The 24,026-nt window shown below is 52.2% G+C and overlaps 2 protein-coding genes across 5 annotated transcripts in view; both read left to right on the plus strand.

Moving 5' to 3' along the window:
* Positions 1-3,039, plus strand: part of PPP3CC (protein phosphatase 3 catalytic subunit gamma) — an 87,843-nt gene extending 84,804 nt beyond the window's left edge. The window contains exons 16-17 of one of the 2 annotated variants that reach the window (XR_007132215.1): positions 710-848; positions 2,609-3,039. The gene's annotated coding sequence lies outside the window, so the exon portion shown is untranslated. The remainder of the gene's footprint in view (positions 1-709; positions 849-2,608) is intronic. The other variant, XR_007132216.1, reaches the window with a different exon arrangement.
* A 4,982-nt stretch (positions 3,040-8,021) lies between these two features.
* SORBS3 (sorbin and SH3 domain containing 3) overlaps positions 8,022-24,026 on the plus strand; it is a 28,417-nt gene continuing 12,412 nt past the window's right edge. Inside the window, exons 1-10 of one of the 3 annotated variants that reach the window (XM_047760770.1) lie at positions 8,022-8,143; positions 13,229-13,385; positions 13,654-13,771; positions 15,588-15,781; positions 16,951-17,014; positions 20,411-20,449; positions 21,153-21,246; positions 23,165-23,255; positions 23,507-23,593; positions 23,686-23,739. In XM_047760770.1, the coding sequence (XP_047616726.1) occupies positions 8,040-8,143; positions 13,229-13,385; positions 13,654-13,771; positions 15,588-15,781; positions 16,951-17,014; positions 20,411-20,449; positions 21,153-21,246; positions 23,165-23,255; positions 23,507-23,593; positions 23,686-23,739 (1,002 nt within the window). In that variant the 5' untranslated portion in view covers positions 8,022-8,039. Of the gene's footprint in view, positions 8,144-9,848; positions 10,459-13,228; positions 13,386-13,653; positions 13,772-15,587; positions 15,782-16,950; positions 17,015-20,410; positions 20,450-21,152; positions 21,247-23,164; positions 23,256-23,506; positions 23,594-23,685; positions 23,740-24,026 lie in introns of those variants that run through there. The other 2 variants (XM_047760771.1, XM_047760772.1) reach the window with 2 other exon arrangements.

Consider the following 24,026-nt stretch of genomic DNA (forward strand, 5'->3'; position numbering starts at 1 on the left):
TTGAGGCAAGTATCTCAGACAGTAGTAATTTATGTTTGGAGCTTCATGGACACCATTTTCAAAACTGTAATTTCATGAGAAGAATGATTTAGCCCATCTATATCTGTTTCCTTCTGCCTTGCTAACAATTCCTGATTTGTTTATGACTGAGATCAAAGCATGTGGGGATTAGAATCTGGTGGCATAGTTTGTTCTGTTAACCAAAAAGGTAGGATATTGGGAAGGAGATGGAAGATCTCTTAGCAGTGTGTGAGTAAAACGTTTGACAGAAAGGAGAAAAAGTCTCAAGCAGCTGTCTTTACTGACCATTGTTTCTTTATAACCAAAGAGGAATTCATCACTTGCATATCCTCATACCCCTCCCTCCCCCAAGCCCAGTATAGAAAGGGCTGCTGCTTTGGAAATCTCACTAATGTGCAGGTCAGTTCACAGGACAGGTTTGACAGACAGGACTCCCTGATCCCTTTCTCTTTCCATTGAGGCTACTGCTGTACATACACATGCCCAAGGAGAAGCCCTGAGCTTCACTCTTAAGGGCTTCAATCAGCAAGGCACATAGTGAAATAGTTATTACAAATCTTTATAAGCAAAAAAATGTTTTAGAGAAAAGGATGATTACTTTGGAAATCACCTTCATTGTCTTTTCAAAATGAAGTAGTACGATAAAGCAGTTTTCCTTGACAGCCATGTGAAAAGATGTATTTTATAGGTATCCTTTGAGCTGTTGAAGGATCCGCTGGAGTACAGAGTTAAGTTGTCATGATTCAAGAAAATTGGAGAGGGCTCACAAGGGCGCAACAACGGCTCTTGAAGGAAGTTAGGTTTGGAGATCCCATTGAATTCTAAAGGTAAAGGCATTTCGTATGTTCTATTGAAAGCTGGAGTGTATATTTCAGCACTTTAGAAGGTTGTGTGGTGAGTGCGTCTATGACACACGTAGCTTAAAGCCAGACCAGCAATCAGTGTATATATACATTTGCACCTGTGATTCAGGACAGTTTAGAAGGCATGAATCTTAGGAATATATTGTAATAACAGTATTTGTCCTTCACTTTAGACTTCATTGGAGGGTTTTAACATATCATTTAAGGTTTTAATCTAAACAGTAGCTCTTGAGATGACTGGGTGGCCATAGGACTACCTGAGGCCTGATAGTCTGCCTAGGGCCCTCATACCAAACAAACCTTTTAAACTGTCAGCATTCTGCAGTGTTGCTGTTTTCAAAGCCTCTTCTGTTTTTACTAAATCCTCCTCCTGTATGATCTAAAGATACTAAAAATACGTTTCTCTTGTTCTCCTTCACTTGAAGGTCCACAGAGACCTTATGCAACTTCTCTCATCTGGCGGGGGGGTTGGGGTTGACAGGGGACACTTCTCACGTCAGTTCCCTAGACCCATCAGAGGGCCCCTTTGTAAACTTTTCTGAAATAACTTTTTGTTTTTTCAGGGCCGCTTCCCACAGCATATGGAGGTTCCCAGGCTAGGGGTCTAATCGGAGTTATAGCCACCGGCCTTCACCAGAGCCACAGCAATGCAGGATCCGAGCCGTGTCTTTGACCTACACCACAGCTCACAGCAACGCTGGATCCTTAACCCACTGAGCGAGGCCAGGGATCAAACCCACAACCTCATGGTTCCTAGTCAGATTTGTTTCTGTTGGGCCATGGCAGGAACTCCCTAAAATACCATTTTAGAAATGATACTTCCCAAAGACCAGTTTTCCCAATTTTGTTACGTTTATATCATATGAATTTTCTTTTTCTTTCTGTCTTTTCTAGGGCCGCACCTGCAGCATATGGAGGTCCCCAGGCTAGGGGTCAAATCAGAGCTACAGCTGTCGGACTACACCACAGCCACTGCAATGCCAGATACGAGCTGAGTCTGTGATCCACACCACAGCTCACTGCAACGCCGGATCCTTAACCCACTGAGCGAGGCCAGGGATTGAACCCGCAACCTCATGGTTCCTAGTCAGATTTGTTAACCACTGAGCCATGATGGGAACTCCCATATCATACGAATTTCAAATTGATTAGATGACAGTTCTTGTTAAGAAAAATTTTAAAACTCGTCTAGTGCAATTTCAATCTCTGTGTTTTGAATATTTAGAGCAAAAGCAAAACAATAAACTGTGTGTGTGTGTGTGTGTGTGTGTGTGTGATGGAATACTAAAACAAAAGTAGCCTGTTTTCTTTAAAACCTCAAGGTAACACTTTGAAGATGGGTATAGACATTGCTGATTCTTGCATTTTTTGAATAGCTATTGACCAGCAAAGTGAAAATGGCTTGTCACACTGATGAGCTTGATACGGTTTCTTGCCTGGAGATAGAAGAAGCCAACTCTCCAGGAATATCAGTATTTTTCATGTCCTTTTATCTGTATTTACATTGCCTTTTCTGTTCCTACAGAAGAGTTGCAGTTCAATGAAGCAAACTTTTCTCAATAGCAAAGATTTGCTTTCTTATCTGGATTACTGACTTTCTGACACTGTTCAAAGTCAGAAAAGCTCTTGTTTGTAAGCAGGATATTATTATTTAATGTCACTATGGAGTAAGGGTGAGATTTCTTACAATTGGATAACTTTGGGGCCTTGGCATTGTCTCCTAGATCATCTTCTGAGTAATTTCAGAACACAGAGTTTGAGGCAGCTGCTTTCTATAAGAAAAATATTACAAACCATGCCTGTGTGAGACACAGCCGAGCTCACTGCTCATGGTCATTACTCAAGATATCTCTCCAGCTTCTCAGAGTGAGTAAGGCTGAAATCTGTTCCCTCTACCTTCCCTTGTTTTATGTAAATATTAAAACTGATCTCCAGAATTTTTGACTATACCATGTCTACAAATATAATACTCAAGCTCTTGAGAATTAAGTTTGTCCTGCCCAATCTAGGTGACCAGTCAGTTAAAATGGCTTAGGAAGAGCTTGTACCAGATTGACTAGTTCATGGGTTTTCTTTGTATCAATTGTCAAGTTCTTTCCTTCAGCTTTTGTACTGAAAATTATTTCTGCACCCATAAACACTTATTGAGATATCATTCTAGAATCTCCAATGTTTATTATACTTGTTTTAGTAACAGTGGAACCCAAGTGCTTCTTAAAACATTATTCAGCTTTCCCAACCCAGGCTGGAGGGTGGGTGAACCCAGAGCCCCAGTTGTGGGAAGAAGGCTCCAGTTTCCTGAATTTGTGGTTATCATCATGGATACCACCTTGTCTGGCACCCAGGTCCACATCTTTTCTGAAAACTGCTGTAAGAGGGAGTACAGGGCAGCCTAGGGAGCCCCAGCAGCAGCAGCAGGAGGGTTCAGTTTACCTAGAGAGCAGTCCCCAAGCGTTGTAATGCCATAGCCTGTCCTCAGCACTGCTGTGATCAAAGGCTCATAGCAAAGCCCTAAGAGAGCAGATGCTTATAGAGGAAGAAAGTTGTATCGGAAAAACAGGGTTGTTACTCTTGAACAATAGAGCTTCGTGCCATTGACGGAGTGTGAAAGAGGGAACCTGCATTCCTTTGAAACTTGTGACCTGACCTGCCAGTGTCTAGCCAGCCAAAGTGAACGGGGTCAGGGTTACCTGCCTTCTTCTATGCAGTCACAAAGGTGAAGGTGATCCTGGAGAGTATATTCCCTCCCGGGAGGCCGTGGCCTCATGCCCCAGCAACCTTGGCAAGACTTGCTAAAGAACACCTTCGTCCAAGACAGGGTTATCCATCTTCTCTTCTCCACCCTCATGACAAGTCTGGGTGGCTTAAGATCAAGAAGTGAGGACATGGATGTGGACCATCCCTCTGAGCAGCTCTGAAGGAGGGCCATGCACACTGCCTTCCTGTAAGTTCTTGCCCAGATTCCCTTCACTCCCTTAACATAGCGATCTCCAAGTAACTTCTTTTTTTGCATGTTAAAGTGCATGTGATAACAAAGAGGTCTACTGTAGATTTTGACTTGTGGCAGTAAAGATGTGGTTTTTGTCTGTCAGAGAACCTTTTTGAAGATGCCATCAAGAGCACCTGACTTCTCTTTTCTCAGAGCACTGTGACCAACAGCTATGTTTCCTAACAGAAATGTCATTCAGCGGGCACTTTCCAAAAAAAGGGTCCTAAAAGAGGTGGTCAGATGTATGAGACTAGCTGGTGGCGTCATTTTTTAAAGGCTTTTCTGGATGATGGATTATTTCCTTGTGCTTAGAGGTTACTTGCTCTTTCCTGCTTTCGGTTATGTTAAAGCAAATGGTGGAAATGTTATTTGTTGGCAGAAATCAGTTAATAAGTCTTTTTTGGTGTGTGAACAAGAAATTAACTTGTTAAAACTTTCTTACTGTAAATTGGAAGTCATCTTGGAAAAAAAAAAGAAGAAGAAAACACTCCTAAAATTAAAGATAACTTTATTGGCTTCCTGTGTCTTTATTTCCTTTATTTCCTAGTGGAGACACTTGTATTTGGCTCTTACCCATTTAGTAATTCCAGACCTCAAGGGAAAGCCTTAGGTTCCATGTCTGGTCTGGTCTCTGATAATGCCTAGGAACTGGCCTCTCAAGGAAAGGAAACCCATCACAGTAAAAGGAACCTCTTTTCTTCGCCTCTTCAGCTCCCTAGTTTTAAATCTGCTTTGCTGGCTGTGCTGGTGTTTGTTTCTCCCACTCAGAATCCATTCCCTTGCCCTGGCCTCCTTCCTGGCACTTCGCCCACCACAAAGTCACGCTCAAGTCCCAGCTCCTTCCATGGCTTCTCCAGCAGAGGCCGCTACTCAAAGAAAAGGAAGACAGACATCCCAGAAAACACTGTCTTTACAAAAGATAAAAATAAGTTTATCATAGCAATTTAATAACTCTGCATGTGGTCCTAATAATAGACACAGGTGAATTCCATCATGGGAGAAGTCGAAGAAGTCAGAGAGGAGTTGAAATGGAGTTGGACCCCCAAGAAGGGAAGTGTCAGGCCAGCCTTTGGTTCCTCGAGAAAGTAGAAATACCACGAGGTGCTGTGGATCTGTAAGGAACAATAACACACCTCGGGGCAGGCGGGGGTGCTGAGGGGTAGGCTCTTTAGAGATGAAAATGTGTCAGTGAGGGGATCCTATCAGCTTCAGCAGTAGAGGTTGAAAGTCTAAATCAGTTTCACTCTCAGTGCAGCCACAGCAAGGGCCACAGTGCAGTTTATGGGCTGGAAAATGAGCCCACAGTTCTCATTCCAAATAAGCTACATATACATTTGGGGATCTTTCGTATCCCAATAGCATCCTCACTTAGCAGTGTCCTTATACTTCAGCTAAACCTTCAGTAAAATGAGGTAATACTTGCCTTTATTTCAGAGTCATGAAAAAAAATTTTTTTTAGGCCTGGAAATTAAGAACTCAAGCGCAAATTCGTATTTACCTCTCGCTCTATCTAGGTCCAATCCCTGCTCTATTGCCTGCTGTATGTAATTGCCTGGTCTTTTGGGGGTTTTTTAAATCATAACTTCCAGGTTTTAGAAAGTCGGTTCAATTTTGATACAGTGGATTAGTAATAGTGGTATGTTAGCCTTTTTAATGTTGCTGCAGTTCAAGAGAAGGTTCATCATAGAATTCAAGGAGGTGGAACGACAAGGTCATTCTTTTGTTTGGAAGCCAGCGCTCTGCCTGGCAGTATCCACTGGCCAGAAAACCAGCCCTCTTATCTTCCTTATCTCAGTTTACCTGCTGGGACGGGGCGACGCAGACCTAGTTTTCCAGCTCCTGGTCTGTGTGCCCTGCTTTAACGCTGAGTTAACTTGGCCGGGTTTTCCCTCTGAGGTCATCATTTATTTATCTTGCCCTCATAAAATTAGCTTTCTGAAGAGCTGACAGCCACTTGCTCTGTCTTTCTGTCCTGAGAACTAAAAGAGGTTCATCCAGTTCAGCCTTTCTCAAAGACACCCCATCTGTGCTTGCCTGCTCATCTATAAAAGGAGGGAGAGAGAACAGTCGTTGGCATGATGTCAGTGGAAAGGCCTCCCCGAAGACAGACTAGATAATTGGGTGGACAGGAGGCTGAGCTCTCTCCCAGCCTCCCGGGTTTGGATGTGCTTGACTCTCAGAACCTTGACTTACGTCACATGTGTGCTATGGAAATATCTGTGTCAGCCAGGCCTGAACCCCTCACTCTCTATCCCATGGGGATCCACTCGCCCTGGCTGCCAGGTCCCAACACTGGCCACACTTGACCTGTAATGGGTTTTTTTTTCACTCACAGAGATCCCTGACTTTACAGCAACTGAACCAAAACACTTGGTCTTCCAAGTGTCCCAGTGAGTCCCTTGTGTTCCCCTTCTCCCACTCCTGTTCCCATGAATATTTGGCCTGATGAGGACTTTTAGTAGAATTGGCTGGCGACATTAGCAAGAGCTAGAATCAGGAGAAGGGGACAGAGCCCAGGGGACGAAACAGTCCAGAATTGTGCTCATGTCTCTGATGTGCCTTGGTTTCAGTTCCTCGCTGTAGAATCACTGTGGTCTTCCCTTCTAGAGAAGCCCAGCTCCTCAGAAGGGACAGTGCTTTCTTTGCTAATCCACTCCATCTGCTTGCTCGGTTTCCTTGGTGGGAAGAAAACACTCTTCCGAGAGCACAAATTAAAAACCTGTTGAGAGCCCAAGTAAAGAATATACCAGAGTTCCTTCCTATGGAGAAGAGAGGGATCAGCAGCTGCCCTTCCTTTGTCTAATGTGGCGGGGAGCAAGGGTGTTGTGCTGAAGCACAGACTCGGGGAGCTACTTGGCTGCTCTGGGTGGACTGAGTGACATTTGAATACCAGACTCCCAGTACTGGACACAGATAATCCTCAAGAACTGAGAGTTCAGGTTCATGTCTTCTGGGATCCCTGGCTTCCTTTTTCCTACTGGAGAACACTGAATTCTCACTTACAATAAACAGCTACTTAAGTGCTCTTTCCATTCATCCTTCCTCTTGGTGACAGAAGCTGGGTTCAGAGTGACCTGAGTTCCCCTCCCCCTCTGTGTGAAGAGCCACAGCATCTATTGGTGCTCTTGGGTAATCATCCCTTAGTCTGGTGGGCGTGGACAGACCTCTGTTGACAAGGGGGCCATTGGGGGATAATCCAGGGAACGAAAGGAGGTGGCCTCAAGGAGCAGGGTGGGGGTGGGGCACACTGCCAACTGGGATCAGATAGCCAGGGAAAACAGAGCAGTTATGTAACAGTGTTTACTATGGCTCAGGTGGCTCTGAGAAGGCAGAGGCTGCCCCCTGACAAAAGGCCATGCCAGAGATGGGGAAGAGTCACAGGGAGGGAGGTCCCTGTTAGATGATAAGGGAGGAGATAGTGCCTTGGGATAAAAGGAATCTGCTCGGTTGACAACAGCTAGGTCACCCAAGACAGCCTTCCCTATCCTCAGCTTCTCCCTGAGCCATGCCAGCTATCTGCGGGGTCAGGCCAGCAGCAGATAGAGCCGAGGCTGGAGGGAGAAATCAGACACCTGGGTTTTGGCGGAATCTCCAGACTTCAGTACTTTTTTCCCTTTAATCTCTCACTTTTCAAAGGGGTAGGATTCTTCTCCCTAAATATGGGCAGAAAGGGAGGAGTCAGTCCAGGTTCCTTATGCTCTATGCTCCCATCCTGTCTTCTGTGAGCCTGGATGGGCACCAGGGAACATGTTGGAGGGATCCTGCCACAGCTCCTCCCAAACACATTGCTGCTTCTGACTCTGGGAGAGAGAGCTATTGCCACCGGTGCCAGGGCAAAGCAGGTTCTGACCTGAGAGAGGAGATCAACCCAGCAGGACATAAGCAGACAGGCAGAAGTCAAAGCAGCTCAGGAGGAAGGCTCAAGTCTCCAGCTGGGCCTTCCCTGCCCCCTCCTACAAAGCTGTTTACCGGATTCCCCATTCCCATAGAGATGAGGCTGCTAGCCAGTCCCCAGCTCCTTGCCCGTGGCTGCCACCTCCTCTTGTGAGAAACAGGAAGTTGGGACCTTTGTCGGCTCAGCTGCACCCTCTACATTAAATATTTATCTTGGAGTCCAGGTCAGAGCCCTAGAGAATAAGAGAAGCTCGCTGCTGGTGAGAGAGGGTATGGCCAGGATTCTTGGAGTTGGAAGAACATCGGCTTCACCATCTTTGGAGAACAAGGAAGAGCATGAAAGAGATGTGGTCCTTAATCAACAGGATGCTGACAGGTGGGAAAAAACAAACAAACAAAAAGTTGGTAACGAGGGAAACAGGCACACATTTTTCCCTGAGGGAGGGAAGAGGGTGATACATAAGGGATGGTGACCTATGGAGGTTCCCAGGTTAGGGGTAGAATTGGAGCTGCAGCTGCCTGCCTAAGGCACAGCCACAGCAAGGCCAGGTCTGAGCCACGTCTGTGACGTACACCACAGCTCACAGCAACTCAGGTCCTTAACCCACTGAGGGGGCTGCCAGGGATCAAACCCAAGTCTTCACGGATACTAGTCGTGTTCGTTGACCACCAAGCCAAGACGGGAACTCCCCCATCTCCTTCGGATGCTGTCCATGGGGAGGGGCTACGTGTACTCAGTGGTGCCACTTCTGCTAGTGCAGCCATTCTGTTCCACGCGGCACTGTGCAGACACTGGAAGCTAGGGGCATGCCTCTCTCTCAGCCTTCTCAACCTAAGCCTCTTCTGCTGTTCCCATGTGAGATCGTTTCCACTTGGTTCACTTGAACGCCGATAGCATTTTTAACTGAAGTGGGAAAAGATGTAGCCAATAGTGTCAGTGATGGCAGGGAATTAAAAAAAAATTTTTTTTTAAATTATTGTTATTTTGCTTTTTAGGGCTGCACTCGCAGCATATGGACATTCCCAGGCTAGGGGTCCAATCACAGCTGAAGCCACTGGCCTACGCCAGAGCCACAGCAACACGCAATCCAAGCTGCTTATGCAACCTACACCACAGGTCACAGCAACGCCAGATCCTTAACCCACTGAGCGAGGCCAGGGATCCAGCTCATGTCCTTATGGATGCTAGTCGGGTTTGCTAGCCACTGCACCACAACGGGAACTCCCAAGACTCTTAAATACAGTTTAATCCTTCTCCTCTTTCTTCCTTCTCAACTTGTGAGTTGAAAGATGAGCTCGGGAAATACTCTGAAGTACATGGTGGCCTAGAGATACCAATCTTACACCCAGTAGATATGCAATAAATGTTTTCTATTTTCATAATTTATAATTGATCACTACCAAAAGAAATCACAAATTGCCCAAAAATTATTGGCTGTCTGCTTGGTTTGGGGCTTGGGGTCCCAGAGCCAAGCCAAGGACTAAGAAGTACCCCAGAATCTCTCTACTGGCCATAAATACTCCATAAGTACCTTCACTATTAGGAGTCCTATGTGGGCACAGAGCTTAGGCGAGAAGGGGAGGAGAAGAGGGGATGGTCAGAGAGGTCGGGTTCCCATGGGCACGCGGGCTCTTGGGACCGGTGTCAGAGCAGGGGGAACAGCGGAAAAGCAGCAAGATCAAAACAATACGGTGTATGGGAACACCAAGACCCTGGTAACCCCATCCCCGCCAAAAGGACCCCGCCCTTATCCTCTTCAGGGGCGCGGCAGGCCCAGGGGGCCGCTCCCTTAGGCCGATTTCCTCCAGCGGCTGCCCTCCCGCGGAGGCTTGCACGTGTGTGAGCATCCGCCCGTTGCCTGTGCACGCGCACGTGTGTTGTTTGCACCCGCCTGGACGCGCGCTCACTCAAGAACAAACTCTCTCCCGAAGTGGGGAGGGAGGCGGAGGGGCCTTAACTCGGCCCGCTAGGCCGCTCTGCCAGTGTGGCGCCCTTATCTCGGCCACAGCCTGTCTGCATCCCGGTCCCGTCTCCGAGGCCGCCAGTCCGTATCAGTTGCTGGCTGGACCCGGGTTCTTTAATCATTCCTGCCCTCTGTCCTGGCTCCGGCGTACTGCGGCTCCCTTCCCACCCGCTGGAAATGTCGCTGGAAACTCTGAGTGGAGCTTGCCGGCCCCCGCCCGACGCCAGTCCTGCGGTGGGGGCCCGGGGAAGCAGCTGGGAAAGCGGAGCGGGCTCCCCGGGGACACTGGGCGGTCCCTCCCGGCGCCGCCTCGCGACCAGCCCGGCCCCCGGCAAGGTCCTCGGTGTCCCCGCGCCCTAACAGGGGGCACTCGCACGCCCCCGGCCGGCGGGCCCGAGCCCCCGCCCTCCACTCCAGCTCGGCCCGCGGTGCAGATCGCAGGGAGACACACTCCGCCGCCCGCCAGCCAGGGCGCCTCTCACGGTCCTAACTCCCCGCGCGCGCCCTAAGCCCCAGCTCCCGCCCCGTGGATCCCCCTCTTCCTCCTTGGGCGCGCAGCCTAACGGAGCCAGTCCTGACCCGGTCACGAGGGCGAACGGCACGACTCGGACTTCTCCCTGCCCTCCCTCCCCGAGGGTCCGCTGTGGCCGCGCCAGGCAGGAGCCGCGCAGAGATGCTCTTGCCCTCCCGGGCGTCCTCAGTCCCCGCCACCTGCTCGCCTGGGAAGGTAGGTGCCGGGAAGGAGAGGCTGCGGAGAGGAGTGCGGGGCCGCTGTCGGGGAACGGCCGGCGCCCAACACCAGGGGAAGGCAGGGAGCCCCTCCCCCTGGGGTCCTGTCCCAAACTCTGGGGAGGAAAGAGGTGAGATGCCCCCCTCAATCCAGTTAAGGTGAAAATCGAGAAAACCTATTCCTGCCCACATGGACTTGTAGCTGGAAAATACCCTGGAATGCGCCTACCCCAAGCCCCCAAGGTCAGGGCAGTCCTTAGAAGGAAGTAGGAATCTGCCAACTATAGCAGGGTGACTTTGCCTTCTCTAGCCCATGGGAGCTGGCTGCGGGGGTGAAGGGCTGCCTGAATTCTGCAGGGACCCCAGGAATTTCCTGGCACCCCCTATCCTCTGCTAGCTGGGAGACCCATTGCCCCCCCCCCACACACACACCTCACCTCCATCCTCCCTATGAGGTGTTCTTACCGTCTCCTGGTACAGCAGTCAGAAGGAAAACTCAGTCCACCCTTCCCCTCCCACCCCTGCATATCCTGGGGAGGCGGGGTGCATTGGGAAGGGTCAGGCTGGGCCATTCAGAATCAGCAGCCCCTGAAAAATCTGAAAAATTGGGTGGTGTGGGCAAGACCTCCTGCCTGCCCTTTCCTACTAGAGGGCAGTTCTCAGTGAGCACAGCAGGGTGAGCCCCAGGGAGAGGGGAGGAGGTGGGGTCAGCTGATGGCTTGCCCAAGCTGACCTTGCAGTTTGGCCTCCAGTGGTCAGCTGGCTTGGGAGGGGTTGCTGCTAGGAACCAGCCTGCAACCAGCCTCTGGATGGCTCTCTCTCCCCTGCCTCAATTTCCCCTGCAAAGAAAGGGAGAGCAGCAGGAACTGGGGTGTGTCTGCATGTTTTGCTTTTGGTAGGAGTCCTAATTGGATCCAGCTGGTGAGCAGCCCCTCCTCCAGCCTCAGCCCTCCACTCCCCCTACAGCCAGGGGTGGCGACAGAAAAGCTGGGTCCCCACTAGGTCTTTTTGAATGTTAGAAGGAATCTTCTTTCAGACCAGAGTCAGGGAGCTGCCCCCAGCCCGGTGCGTATGCTCCAGCCCCCCGTGGCTTGAGCAAAACCTGGGTACAGCAGTAATCAGAGATCCCATTGAGCCTTCATCCCCTCTGGTCTCTCTCATGCTGTTCGTATGACCCCCCCAGTGCACACCTCACACCTGCTATTCAGCTGATACCTTTCTGTACTCACACCCCCCATGCTGCTTGCATGACCCCACCCCGTGGTACGCTCCCCTAAGTCACATCTGCAGCTCTGTGCTTACACTCTACTAGGCACACAGCACCTACAAGGCCCTTGAAGCCCTCCCGTGAGCCCCCAGCCCCACAGGCACACGCAAGCCTTAGCTGAACAAAAATGTCAGCATTGGTCCAGCACCAAAGTGTGGCCGATGTTGGCTCAGCTTCTGGCCCCGCCCAACCGGACAGGTGAGGCAGGACGGGCTGGGCAGCGCAGCTCTCTGGTAGAAGAGCCCTGTTGGATAGTCCCACTGCCTCCCGGATGCAGGGAGCCCTCTCCTCTGACCCAGCCCTCTCCTCTGACCCAGCTGGCCGGTCAGGCATAGTGCTCCCAGAAAGACCCTCGGTTCAAAAATCAGACTGGATGGAGGTGCTGTCCTGGCTCAGTGAACAAACCCAACCAGTATCCATGAGGATGCAGGTTCGATCCCTGGCCTTGCTCAATGGGTTAAGGATCTGTAAGGATTTGGTGTTGCCGTGAGCTGTGGTGTAGGTCACAGAATTGGCTTGGGTCTGGCGTGGCTGTGGCTATGGTGTAGGCTGGCAGCTGTAGCTCTGATTTGACCCCTAGCCTAGGAACTTCCATATGCCATGGATGCAGCCCTTGGAAGAAAAACTAAACAAAACAAAACAAAACCAAAACCCAGCCTGGAGGTGTAGGAGAAAACGAGTGTGCACTGCACGCACGTGCGTGTGTGTGTGTGTGTGTGTGTGTGTGTGTGTGCGTGCGCACGGCCCTCAGCACTACCTCCCCAGAAGCATGTCCAACTTTGTACTCACCCACTGCTTGACTCTCCACCCCCAGCCCTTACTGGCACTCAGAGCCCTCTGAGGCTTCAGTCTGGGCAAAAAGTCCAAAGAAGGAAGCCGATCCTCCTTTGAGCTCAGGAGGGTCCCTGGGGCCTGGAAATGCCTTCACGCTCTCCCTTCTCTCAGGAACCTTGGCCCTGTGGGACAGTGGGCGGGCGGGCTTGCTGTTGCCCAGGGCCTCGCCCCCAGCCTGAGCCTGAGCCACCCCTTGTGCCCGCTGGCAAGCAGATGCTCACGTGGGGCTTGGGGAGGCAGAGGGAACTGAAACAAAGTCCCAGTGCCCAGGCCTCCTCTGCCAGCTGCCCCAGTTCCCTCTGCCTTCCCTCCTGGGGAGCGGGCCACACTGTGCAGTGAGAGCCCCAGAGGGGCTGGCCAGCAGGTCTGCTCCTGGCCAGCCTCGCCCCCCGCCCCTCCTCCTCCTCTCCTGGCCTCCCCTCCCCCACTCCCACACGGAGCTCCTGCCCTCGGCCTAACAAGCAGCCCATTGTGCCTCTGGGAGCCGGCACGGGCAGCCTGCAGGCGAGTGCCCACTGTGGCCTGTTTCCTGGGTCCCTGAGCTCCCACCCAGCTGGCCCAGCCCCCTCCCACAGCAGTCATCTCCTCCCCAACCCAAGGTCGAGCCCAGAGGGCACAGGCAGCTGGGACCCAGCCGGGCTTTTCCTTCCTCCTTCCTTCCCCACAGAGAGCACGCAGAGAAGCAGCTGGTCCACACCAAGTCCTCCAGCCTTGACCCGAGCATGCAGGCCCCACCCTGCAGCCTCCCAGCTGGGCTCAGCCTGGATGACTTCATCCCCAGCCACCTTCGGGCCCATGCACAGTCAACCCCCCGGGGGACACGGGTAAGTGAGACATCGAGGGAGATCTTACTGTGGATCGGTAGTCGAGGGGGGCCTCTTGGGACAGGTGCGGGACAGGAGAATTAAAGGAATTAAAGTGGGGTGGGGGATGGAAGATGGCTCTGGAGAGCCTCACTGGTTTCCCCGAAATGGGTCAGGCTGGCCCTCGAGCCCTCACCACAGGGTATGGCTCTGCCCTCGTAGCCATCCCTCTCTTCCTTCTGTGGAACCTCCTGGGCCTGAGCTGCCGCTCCTGGCCCCTCCCCAACAGGTGCCTGTGATCCGGAATGGTGGCTCCAACACCCTTAATTTCCAGTTCCATGACCCTGCGCCCAGGACCGTGTGCAATGGGTACTTCCCACCGAGGAGAGAGGCTCCCAGGCAGCCAGGTGGGTCTGCTCAGGAAAACCCTGATCCGGGAGCCCCATGGGGGGATGAGGGGTGTCAGAGCTTCCTGGGCCCTGCCTTGCAGCACCTCCCTGGGGTGAGCTGGAGGGGCGGGAGGGGTTGAGGGCCTCTCAAGGTTCCAGGCCAGTGAGCTCAGCGAACTGCCCCTCACTGTTAATGTGAACATGCTGGCCTGTGAGAGTGAAACTGCCCATGGAGAAAGCAGGCTGACACATCCCACCCACGCAGGGGAAGGAAGTGTGGGGTGACATCGGTTTAGGGTCCAGGGGACCTCCCGCAGGCCAGGGGATGGCTTGGACTGAGGTGGAGGACTGTGAGCCTGTGTCAGCTGTATGGGGGCTGATCCCACGACAGTCCCTAAGGGCTGCTCTGGTCTGTATTCACCAACCCAGCAGAGGGTTGGAAAGGCAGCTCTGGGCACCTGCTGGCTCCTGGGCTCCTGAGTCAGCCCAGCCTGGGCCACAGGGTCTGCAAGATCCCGGGACCTTTGGGGTGCAGGCCCACCCTGAGGGCCCCTCTCCTGAGGAGGGTAGCAGCCTTCTTGTAGCAGTCCCTTGAGGCAAGCACTGTGTCAAGTAGTTTATTCATTTAACAAAGTTAAACAAGAATTAACAAATAATTGCTCCTGCTATGGTGGGTTAAGATCCGACATTGTTTCTATGGCAGCTCAGGTTCGATCCCCGGCCCCACACATTGGGTTAAGGATCTGGCATTACCACAGCTATGGTGTGGGTTGCAGTTGTGGCTCAGATTTGATCCCTTGTCTGGGAACTTCCATATGCCGCGGGTGTGGCCAAAAAACAAACCCAAACAAAAATAAATGACTCTTAAGCCTGTAGAACATTCTGGACACTGTAGACACTGGACAAGCTTTATCTCACATCATCCCTCAATAGCCTGGCAAGGTAAGGTGTGATTATCAACATCTTCCCAGTGAGGAACCTGAGTCTGACATGTTCAGTCACAGAGGCTGAGCTGAGCTTCCCATCTGGTCTATCCTGCCCTGAAGCCCTTATGCTGTTACACTTGGGGGCTGAAAGCTCTGGTGAATGAGTTTCTATCCTTTGCTCCTTCTTCTTTTTTTTTTTTAAGGGCCACACCCATGGCATATGGAAGTTCCCAGGCTAGAGGTCAAATGGGAACTACAGCTGCAGCCCTACACCACAGCTCACAGCAACACCAGATCCTTAACCCACTGAGTGAGGCCAGGGACCAAACCAAAGTCCTCATGGATACTAGTCGGGTTAGTTAACCCTGAGCCACAATGGGAACTCCTGTCCCTTGCCTCTTGACTATGTGTCAGGCCCTGTCCTGAACATGGTCACACACCCTAGGTCTTTGCTATGACCGCTCTCATTGTACAGAAGTGGAAACTGAGGCCCTGAGAGGCTGATTGCTACGCCCAAGGTCACACAGCCAGTAGGTCTGGATTCAGGTCTTCCCTCCCAGGACTGGGGTCTCTTCTGCCACCCCCTGCTGCCTCCCCAGGCTGTCTCTCTCCAGCATTCTCTACAAGTGATGATTCCAGCTCTCATTCTGAAAACTCATAAGACATCCCTAGCAAAGCAGGGTGGGGTGGGATGGGCACATTTCTCAAGACCAAATCCATTTTCATTCCTTTTAACTGAAAAATGAACAGAGGCCTGTAGTCCTGCTGGGGATGGGGACATTCATAGAACTCATACAAACAAGGAGATACTGAAACTTTTGAACCCACAGGGATCAGTGTTCCGAGGAACTAAGGGACAAGCAAGCCCAGGCGCCCTTTGCCCATACTCCCCTGCATGTACCTCACAGACCCTGCTTGGTATCAGACCTGGCCAGCCCCTGGGAGCCGGCCCTCTGGGAACCAGAAGACTCCTGCCTCCCAGCATCCCCAGAACTGGTCAGCCACGTGGACCAAGGACAGCAAACGTCGGGAGAAACGCTGGGTCAAGTATGAGGGCATCGGGCCTGTGGATGAGAGCGGCATGCCTATTGCACCCCGATCTGTGAGTCCAGGGCTGGGGCCCCTAATGGTTGGGACCCAGGGACCCACACCGAGCTCCACTTCTGACCACAAATGCTGTACGCAAACCATGCCAGACTAAAGCCAGAGTTCAGCCAGGATGGGTTGGGGGGGGCTCAAGAGCCCCATAAAATTATGGCGTTTGAGTTGCACAAGTGGTTTTGGGAGGGATCCAGACTGCCCCCCAGGCTCTCAGTGGTAGAGAGCCACTACTGAAGGGCTGACTATGGCAGGGACCCCCTCATTTTTGTGGCCTCGGGGCCTGGCATGGGCCTTGTGAAATGGTTGCTGAGTAAGTGACTGGCTGAATGAGGGAGAGTCCTGGGTGAGGAGGCTTCATGGGGCGGCAGGTGTGGGAAGATCGGGGTCCCAGGCTCGGAGGGGCCCTGACCTTCCTCCACCCCCAGGCCTGTCCTGAACCAGCCACCTGCCTCTAGTTCTCCACTTCCTTCCCTGAAACTCAAGTTAGTCATCTACCCTTTGGTCTCCCCGGGGTTGTTTTGTGTCACAGGTGAGGCAGAAAATGTGAAATAGCATTCCCACCCCACCCGCCACCGATGCTGTTACATTTACTTTGCATTACAGAGAAGCACATGCTTTTGGAGAATCATCAGAAATATAGAAAAGCCAAGAGACAAAAATGGGAACCACCCCAAATCTCCCAGCTTAGGGGTCATCACTGGTGGAGATCCTTCAATAACTCTTGTCCAAACGTAATATGCCCCATGAAGTTATTATTAGCAAAGAGATCATAACAGGAGTTCCTGTCGTGGTGCAGTGGAAACGAATCCAGTCAGAAACTACGACGTTTTGGGTTCGATCCCTGGCCTTGATCAGTGGGTTGGGAACCGGCATTGCCGTGAGTTGTGGTGTAGGTCACAGACACGGCTCACATCCCGTGTTTCTGTAGCTGTGGTGTAGGCCGACAGCTGTAGCTCTGATTCGACCCTAGCCTGGGAACCTCCATATGCTGTGGGTGCGGCCCTAAAAAGCAAAAAGCAAAATATATATATATATATATATATATATATATATATATCCCAACAGCGCACATACTGAACTTTCAAGGATGGCCAGGGAAGAGACAGCGAGGAGAGACATCTTCAGTTTGCTCTTGGGAGGGTGGCTTGACTTTGCCTTCTCTGTTCCCAGAGTGTCAACAGCCCCAGGGACTGGTACCGGAAAATGTTCCAGCAGATTCACCGGAAAATGCCAGGTGAGACACCCCTCCAAGGCCCCTCTCTGCCTGCCTGGGCTCAGGCCCCTGGCACTTGGGGAACAAATGAGGGGCAGAAAAGGGAACTTTTCTGCTGAGGAGGTCTCCCCACCCACCCCAGGCTCTGTGGTAAGTGGTTGCTATCCCAGGCCAAAGGGGTGGGCCTCCAGTCTCCTCGCTCTCCTCAGGGACAATGACCACTGTTCCCAGTGTCTTCTGAGGGCCTGAGAGGCCATGATCCACTCATCCATTCAGTCAGTCTCTTAGCCTTCCGTCGGGCACTTACTGTCGTGCTGAGCACTCTTCTAGGTGCTGAAGATAAAACAGGGACCAAAAAAGAATGTCCTTATCCTAGGGAGGCCTAAGACAGAGGGGCACAGACTCTCTGTTATACTCACAGATAAGTATTTAATGTGGCAGACAGAGGTAAGGGCCAGGAGGGAAAGGCCAGGGGAGTGCCCAGGCAGGGAGGCTGCCCCCTCAGGCAGGCCAGTCAGGAAAGGGCCCTGAGAAGTGGCATCTGAGCAGACAGCTAAGGGTGTGAAGGAGCTGGCTCTGCAGGGTGGCAGGAGGAGCCTTGCAGCACGGGGAGCATTAGCGCCGAGCAGACCAGGCATGGTCAGAGAGGCTGGACCGCAGCAAGAGGGCCCGTGGTGGCAGAGACATCACAAAGGTGATGGGCTAGGGTCACCAAGGGCCTCTGGGGGCCATCATAAGGACTTTGGCTTTAACTCTGCAAGAGCTGGAGAGCCACGGGGATGCTCCTGAGCAGAAGAGTGAGTGCCCTGCTTTGACAGGTGCTGGCTGAAGAGGCTCACTCTGGCTGCCAGGTGGGGAAGAGATGGGGCTGGGTGGAGGCAGGGGACCGGCGGTCAGGAGGTCTGGCTTGAGTCCAGGCTGGAGATGACAGTGTCTTGGACCAGGGCAGTAGCAGCAGGCCTGGCAGGATTCCGGAGGCAGAGTCATGGGAATTTGCTGATGAATTGGATGTGGCATGAAAAGGGCAAGTCAGGAGTTCTCGCTGTAGCACAACAGGATTGGTGGCATCTTGGGAGAGTTTGGATGCAGGTTCAGGTTTGATCCCTGGCCAGGCACAGTGGGTTAAGGATCTGGTGTTGCTGCAGCTGTGGCTTGGATCTGATACCTGGCCTGGGAACTCCATGTGCCATGGGGTGGCCAAAAAAAAAAAAAAAAAAAAAGAAGAAGAAGAAGAAGAGGGAGTTCCTGTCTTGGCTCAGTGGTTAACGAATCCCACTAGGAACCATGAGGTTGCAGGTTCGATCCCTGGCCTTGCTCAGTGGGTTAAGGTTACAGCATCGCCGTGAGCTGTGGTGTAGGTTGAAGATGCGGCTTGGATCTGGCATTGCTGTGGCTGTGGCATAGGCCGGTGACTACAGCGCTGATTGGACCCCCAGCCTGGGAACTTCCACATGCCATGGGTGCGGCCCTAGAAAAGACAGAAAGACAAAAAAAGAAGAAGAAAAGAAAACAAAGAGGCAAGTCGAGGGTGACTTTAAACCTGAGGGAGTCGACAGACTTGCCACTTCTAAATGCTTATACATGCAGGGAAGGCTGCAGGAGGTACAGGTCTAAGAGGCATTCAGTTTTACATCTGGTTCATCCAAGCAGCAGTTGATATACTGAAGTTCAGGGGCAAGGCCTGAGCAGCAGATGGAAATACTCACGTAAAGAAGTTTTGACTTAGGAGTTCCTGTCGTGGCGCAGTGGTTAATGATTCTGACTAGGAACCATGAGGTTGCAGATTCGATCCCTGGCCTTGCTCAGTGGGTTAAGGATCTGGCATTGCCGTGGCTCTGGCATAGGCTGTTGGCTACAACTCTGATAGACCCCTAGCCTGGGAACCTCCATATGCTGTGGAAGCGGCCCTAGAAAAGGCAAAAAGACAAAAAAAAAAGTTTTGATTTAAATCTCCCCCTGGAGTTCCCGTTGTGGCTCAGACGGTTACTGACCTGAGTGTATCCATCCCTGGCCTCGCTCAGTGGGTTAAGGATCCAGCATTGCTGTGTAGTGGTGTAGGTGCAGATGCAGCTCAGATCTGGCATTGCTGTGGCTGTGGTGTAGGCTGGCAGCTGGAGCTCTGATTTGACCCCTAGCCTGGGAATCTCCATATGCCATGGGTGCAGCCTTAAAAATAAAAATAAAAATAAAAGAAAGCTTCCCCAACATAACTCTGGTATGTTGCTAAGGTTGTGAGCCCCTGGAATAAGAGTGTTTTTTTAAGGCAGAGGACAAGACAAGATGACCTAGGGAGGTGGAGAAACAGAGGCCCAGGGGCTGAGCCTTGAAGCACTTGGTTCAAGAGATGAGCAGGGGAGTTCCTGTCATGGCACAGTGGAAATGAAACCGACTAGGAACCATGAGGTTGTGGGTTCGATCCCTGGCCCCGCTTAGTGGGTTAAGGATCCAGCAGTGCCATGAGCTGTGGTGTATGTCACAGACACGGCTCAGATCCTGCGGGGTTGTGCCTGTGGCTTAGGCCGGTAGCTGTAGCTCTGATTAGACCCCTAGCCTGGAAACTTCCATATGCTGTGGGTGCGGTCCTAAAAAAAAAAGAGAGAGAGAGAGAGACAGATGAGCAGGATTCAGCTATGCAGACGGGGAGGTGCAGCCTGAGAGGTAGCAGGAACACCAGAGTGGCCTCCCTGAGGCTGAGTGAAACAGAATTTCAAAAGGAAGAAGTGATCCACTGTGACAGATGCTGCCAGTGGTCAAGTAGGACTGACATTTGATTTGGGGAAGTCACTGGGGTCCTTGATGAAGGCAGCTTAGGCTGAGAGCCTGGGTTGGAGTCAGTGAGGTCGTTATGGTCAGTGGTTTGCTGCAGAGGAGAGCAGAAAAATCCAGGAGCTGGAGGAAGATGTGAGGTCCAGAGAGAGGTGTTTAGATTTCTTTTTAAGGTCAGCGCTGTTGTCCTGGGTCTGCGTGCCAAGGGGAGCAAGTCAGTAGCTTTTCCCCAGAAAGTCCCATCACCCTGGGGAGGAGGTCTCTGCAAAGGAGAAGGACAAGCATTTAGGGAAGGCTGCAGAAAGGGAAAGGGGCAGTAGAATTCCCCAGACTGACCTGGTGGGGCAGGTCTGCAGAGGGCAGGGAGAGGGTGTGTGTGGGAACGCAGGGAGGAAGGGGCAGGAGGGTTTGGGCCAGGCTGCTGCTCAGGCTGGCTCGCCCAGGCCCTCGGTCAGCCAGAAGCACTTTCAGGCCCTCTTGAGAACTGCCCTCCTAATTCCTTCCCTCCCTCAGGACATTCTTCAGGCTCTGACTCAGCCCCTCGGCCCCTGTTGTAGGCAGGAGGGGGGCAGGGAGCCACCCCGCAGCTTCACAGGGCACCCTGTGCTCGCCTGCTCCCCAGCCCTGACCTGCTCTTTTCCGCTCCCACAGACCTGCAGCTGGACTGGACCTTTGAGGAAGCCCCCAAAGGTGAGGAGGTGCAGGTAGCCCACCCCAGCCTGGCACCTGCATTTGCCCTTCACTGCAGCAGTGCCTGGCTTTGGGGCTTCCTGGTTGGCTTAGTCCAACCTGAGAAGTTTGTATAACCCATCTCTGTGAGCTCCACATCTCCTGGTGGATGATAACTAAGAGCCTCAGCTTCACTGCCCAGTGAATGCTGAGCCCTGGCTGTGATTCCTCTGGGCCCCTCTTTCCTCCCTGTAAAATAGGAACAACACCCCAGAAGATGTCTTAAAGGTTTGGGGAGTTCCCCTTCTGGCTGTTCCGGTTATAGACTCCACTAGTAACAGTGAGAATGCAGGTTCGATCCCTGGCCTTGCTCAGTGGCTTAAGAATCTGGCATTGCTGAGAGCTGTGGTGTAGGATGACCTGGATCCTGTATTGCTATGGCTGTGGTGTAGATCAGGCAGCTGCAGCTCTGATTAGACCCCTAGTCTGGGAACCTCCATATGCCGTGGGTGTGGCCCTAAAAAGCAAAAAAAAAAAAAAAAAAGGTTTGATAAATCGTATAAAGCTCTTGGCACCAAACCAGTATTTACTAGTCTGGAGTGTCGCCCCTGGGTGGATATGGGCACCAGAACTTCAATGGTTACCCAGATGCTCTCAACCCCAGATCTCACTTCCTTCCTTGCCCCCACCCCCACCACCCCTGCTTGTTTTCTCCCACTTTCAGTGGCTTCTTCCAGTGCCACCTCGGCAGATTCAAAGCATCCAGGGCCCCAGCAAAGACCTGCGGCCAGGCCAGGCCAGTCGTCGACTCTGAGCGGGTGAGCCATCCTGGGGAAGGGTCTCAGGGCCGCAGAGGTGGGGTGCTGGCTTCCTTGAGGGGACTGGCACCCCCTGGTGGCCACAGCTGGCACAGCCTCGGAGTAGGCCCGCTGGCTCCGGATGGCTCTGCCCCTTCTCGGTATCCCCAGTGCTCCAGATACTCCCCTCCCTACCAAAGGGGAATGGCAGGCTGGGGTGGACTTTGTGCCAGTCCTGGTCAGGAATGCCTTTGATGCCTCTGTGGTTGGCTGCTGGAAGATATCACCTCCAGATCCACATACCAGATGGGGTAGGGAGCGGGGCGGTGCTCAGCTAGGCATGGCCACCTTTGGCCATCCATTCTGAAGCCAGAGAGGAAACAAGGGGTATAGAGGACCCCAAGCTCCCTCTCAGATGTCGCTGAGAGAGGCACACTCCAGAGAGGTCAAGGATGCAGTTCCTTTTCTAGGTGCAAAGCACACAGGCCCAGCCCCTGCTGCCAGGACCCTGCAGGGGCTCAGTCCAACCTTAGGAGTCAGGAGCATCTCTGTCACAGGACAATCAGTGAGCTTCTGATTCCTCTATGGGGAGGGGCTAGCTCATTAGCATGGCCTTAACTAGGCTGTGGCTCCTGGAATCCTCAAGAAGGTAGGCACTAGGAGCTCAAGATTTGGACCCAGAGTTCTGGATTCAAGCCAGTGTGCTGCCACTAGCCATGTGACCTTGTGCAGCGGAACCAACCTAAGCCTCACTGGCCCCGTCTGTTAAGGGGGGATCAGAGGCTGGTTGTGAAGATCAAAGTACATTGCAAGTCTCCTCAAACTTATTAATATACAAGCTGAATTATGACTTGAGCCCCCTAAATTAAGAGCAGCTTATTCCATTCTCGTTATCACTGTTATTGCTAATGTTATCTTTAAAATGGAGAATAGAGGAGTTCCCGGCATGGCTCATTGGAAACAAATCTGACTAGGAACCATGAGGCTGTGGGTTTGATCCCTGGCCTCACTCAGTGGGTTAAGGATCTGGCATTGCCATGAGCTGTGGTGTAGGTTGCAGGTGCGGCTCAGATCTGGCGTTGCTGCAGCAGCTATACTATAGCTCTGATTGAACCCCTAGCCTGGTAATCTCCATATGCTGCTAATGCGGCCCTAAAAGGCAAATAATAATAATAAATAAAATAAAATAGAGAATAGAGTCCATAGTTATAGCCTACAGATCCTGACCCACCCATCAGACATTCCACCATTTGATAAGCTTGGTACAGTGGCTCCACTTGATAAATATTCAAACTCAGCAGAGGCTGGGACGTTTCAGCCAGCAAAGAGGGGAGCCCTGGAGGGGATCTAAGGCAAATGTGACAGATGACATCACCCACCCAGCACCTCAGGGAACTGGGGCCCTCGGAGCAGAAGTAACTTGCCCAGAGCTCCCAGGTCAAGCCGGCAGGCTCTTTCCCTTGCACTAGGTCTTCTCGGGACTAAGATATAATCCCACACCCTTGGGCATGGGTGCAAGGTCACTTGGGCATGGTGCCCATCTGCACTGAAGCTGCACAAACATACACTTGCTGTCACAGGGCAGGCAGAACACAAGTGTGGGCAGCAGGAAAGGAACGGGCCACTCCTGGAGCAGACACGTGTGTCAGCCATTCTCCTGGGTGTCTCATACATGTTCCCTCACCATACCCTTTAGAAGGTGGGATCATTCTCTCATAGTATAGGTGCTGAATCAAAGGCTCAACCACAAGGTGACAAAGCTAAATGGTGGGGCTAGGATCTGAACTTGGAGATTATAATGTTTTACTGCTCAACACTTCTTCCACAGCCCATAGCAGGGAGGGAGGGGGTGCAGCTCCCTCCCCAGGGCTGTGTGCTCACAGATGCCTCAGGTCCCCTAAAAGGAAAACCCTGAAAAGATGTCCTTCCCTTTCTTTAGAAGAAGCTGGGATGTCTCTGAAGAGTTTCTTAGAAGCACCTTCAACTGTAATTCTGGAGCACCCTCCTCCCTGCACCCGACCCCAAATCAGGTAGCCCCCCCAGCACCCACCCAGCATCCTCCCCATGCCGCCCCCGGCACTGGGCTCTTTGGCCAGGCCTGCTGCTGCAATAGACCGGATTTTTGTCAGCCTGGACCTGTGCAGCGAGGAGGGCCTAGAACCCTTAGGAGGGCACTTAGAGGCACAGGGGTGGGACAGTGGCCTTTTGAAAGTCTGCTTTTTGTGCCTAGCCAGTGTCCCAGTCGCCCTACTCAAGCTGCTCTCTACCCACCTCCATGCAGGTGCCTAGACGCCGAGAGAAAGTGGACAATGTCTGGACAGAAGAATCTTGGAACCAGTTTCTACAAGAACTAGAGACTGGTCAGAAGGTGAGTGTGGGCCTAGTCCTCAGACACACCCCTCAGCTAGTGCATTTTGGGGGAGCGAATCTATACCCTCCGACTCACTCTTCCCACTTTAGCCCAAGAAACCGCTGGTGGATGAGCCTGTTGAGAAGACCTCCCAGCCCATTGAGGTAGGTGCTGCAGGGTAGGTGTATGGGGGGAGACAGCATGTTGGGTGACCAATGAAGAAGATTCGGGGTGGTGCTGGCCCCAGAGACCATGGGCAAAGGCCACAGACCCAGAGCTCTGACCCTCTCCCGTCCTATACAGCTTACTTCTGTATCCCCAGCACCCAGGACAGTGCCTGGCATATAGGAGGCACTGAGTAAGCGTGTGTTCATCAAAGCAAGAGCTGAGAAGCGAGTGGTCAGCGTGGACTGGAATTGTCAGGAAATATTCTTGGAGGTGGAGCCTGGAG

Source organism: Phacochoerus africanus, chromosome 15, assembly GCF_016906955.1.
Source record: "Phacochoerus africanus isolate WHEZ1 chromosome 15, ROS_Pafr_v1, whole genome shotgun sequence".
Taxonomy (NCBI): domain Eukaryota; kingdom Metazoa; phylum Chordata; class Mammalia; order Artiodactyla; family Suidae; genus Phacochoerus; species Phacochoerus africanus.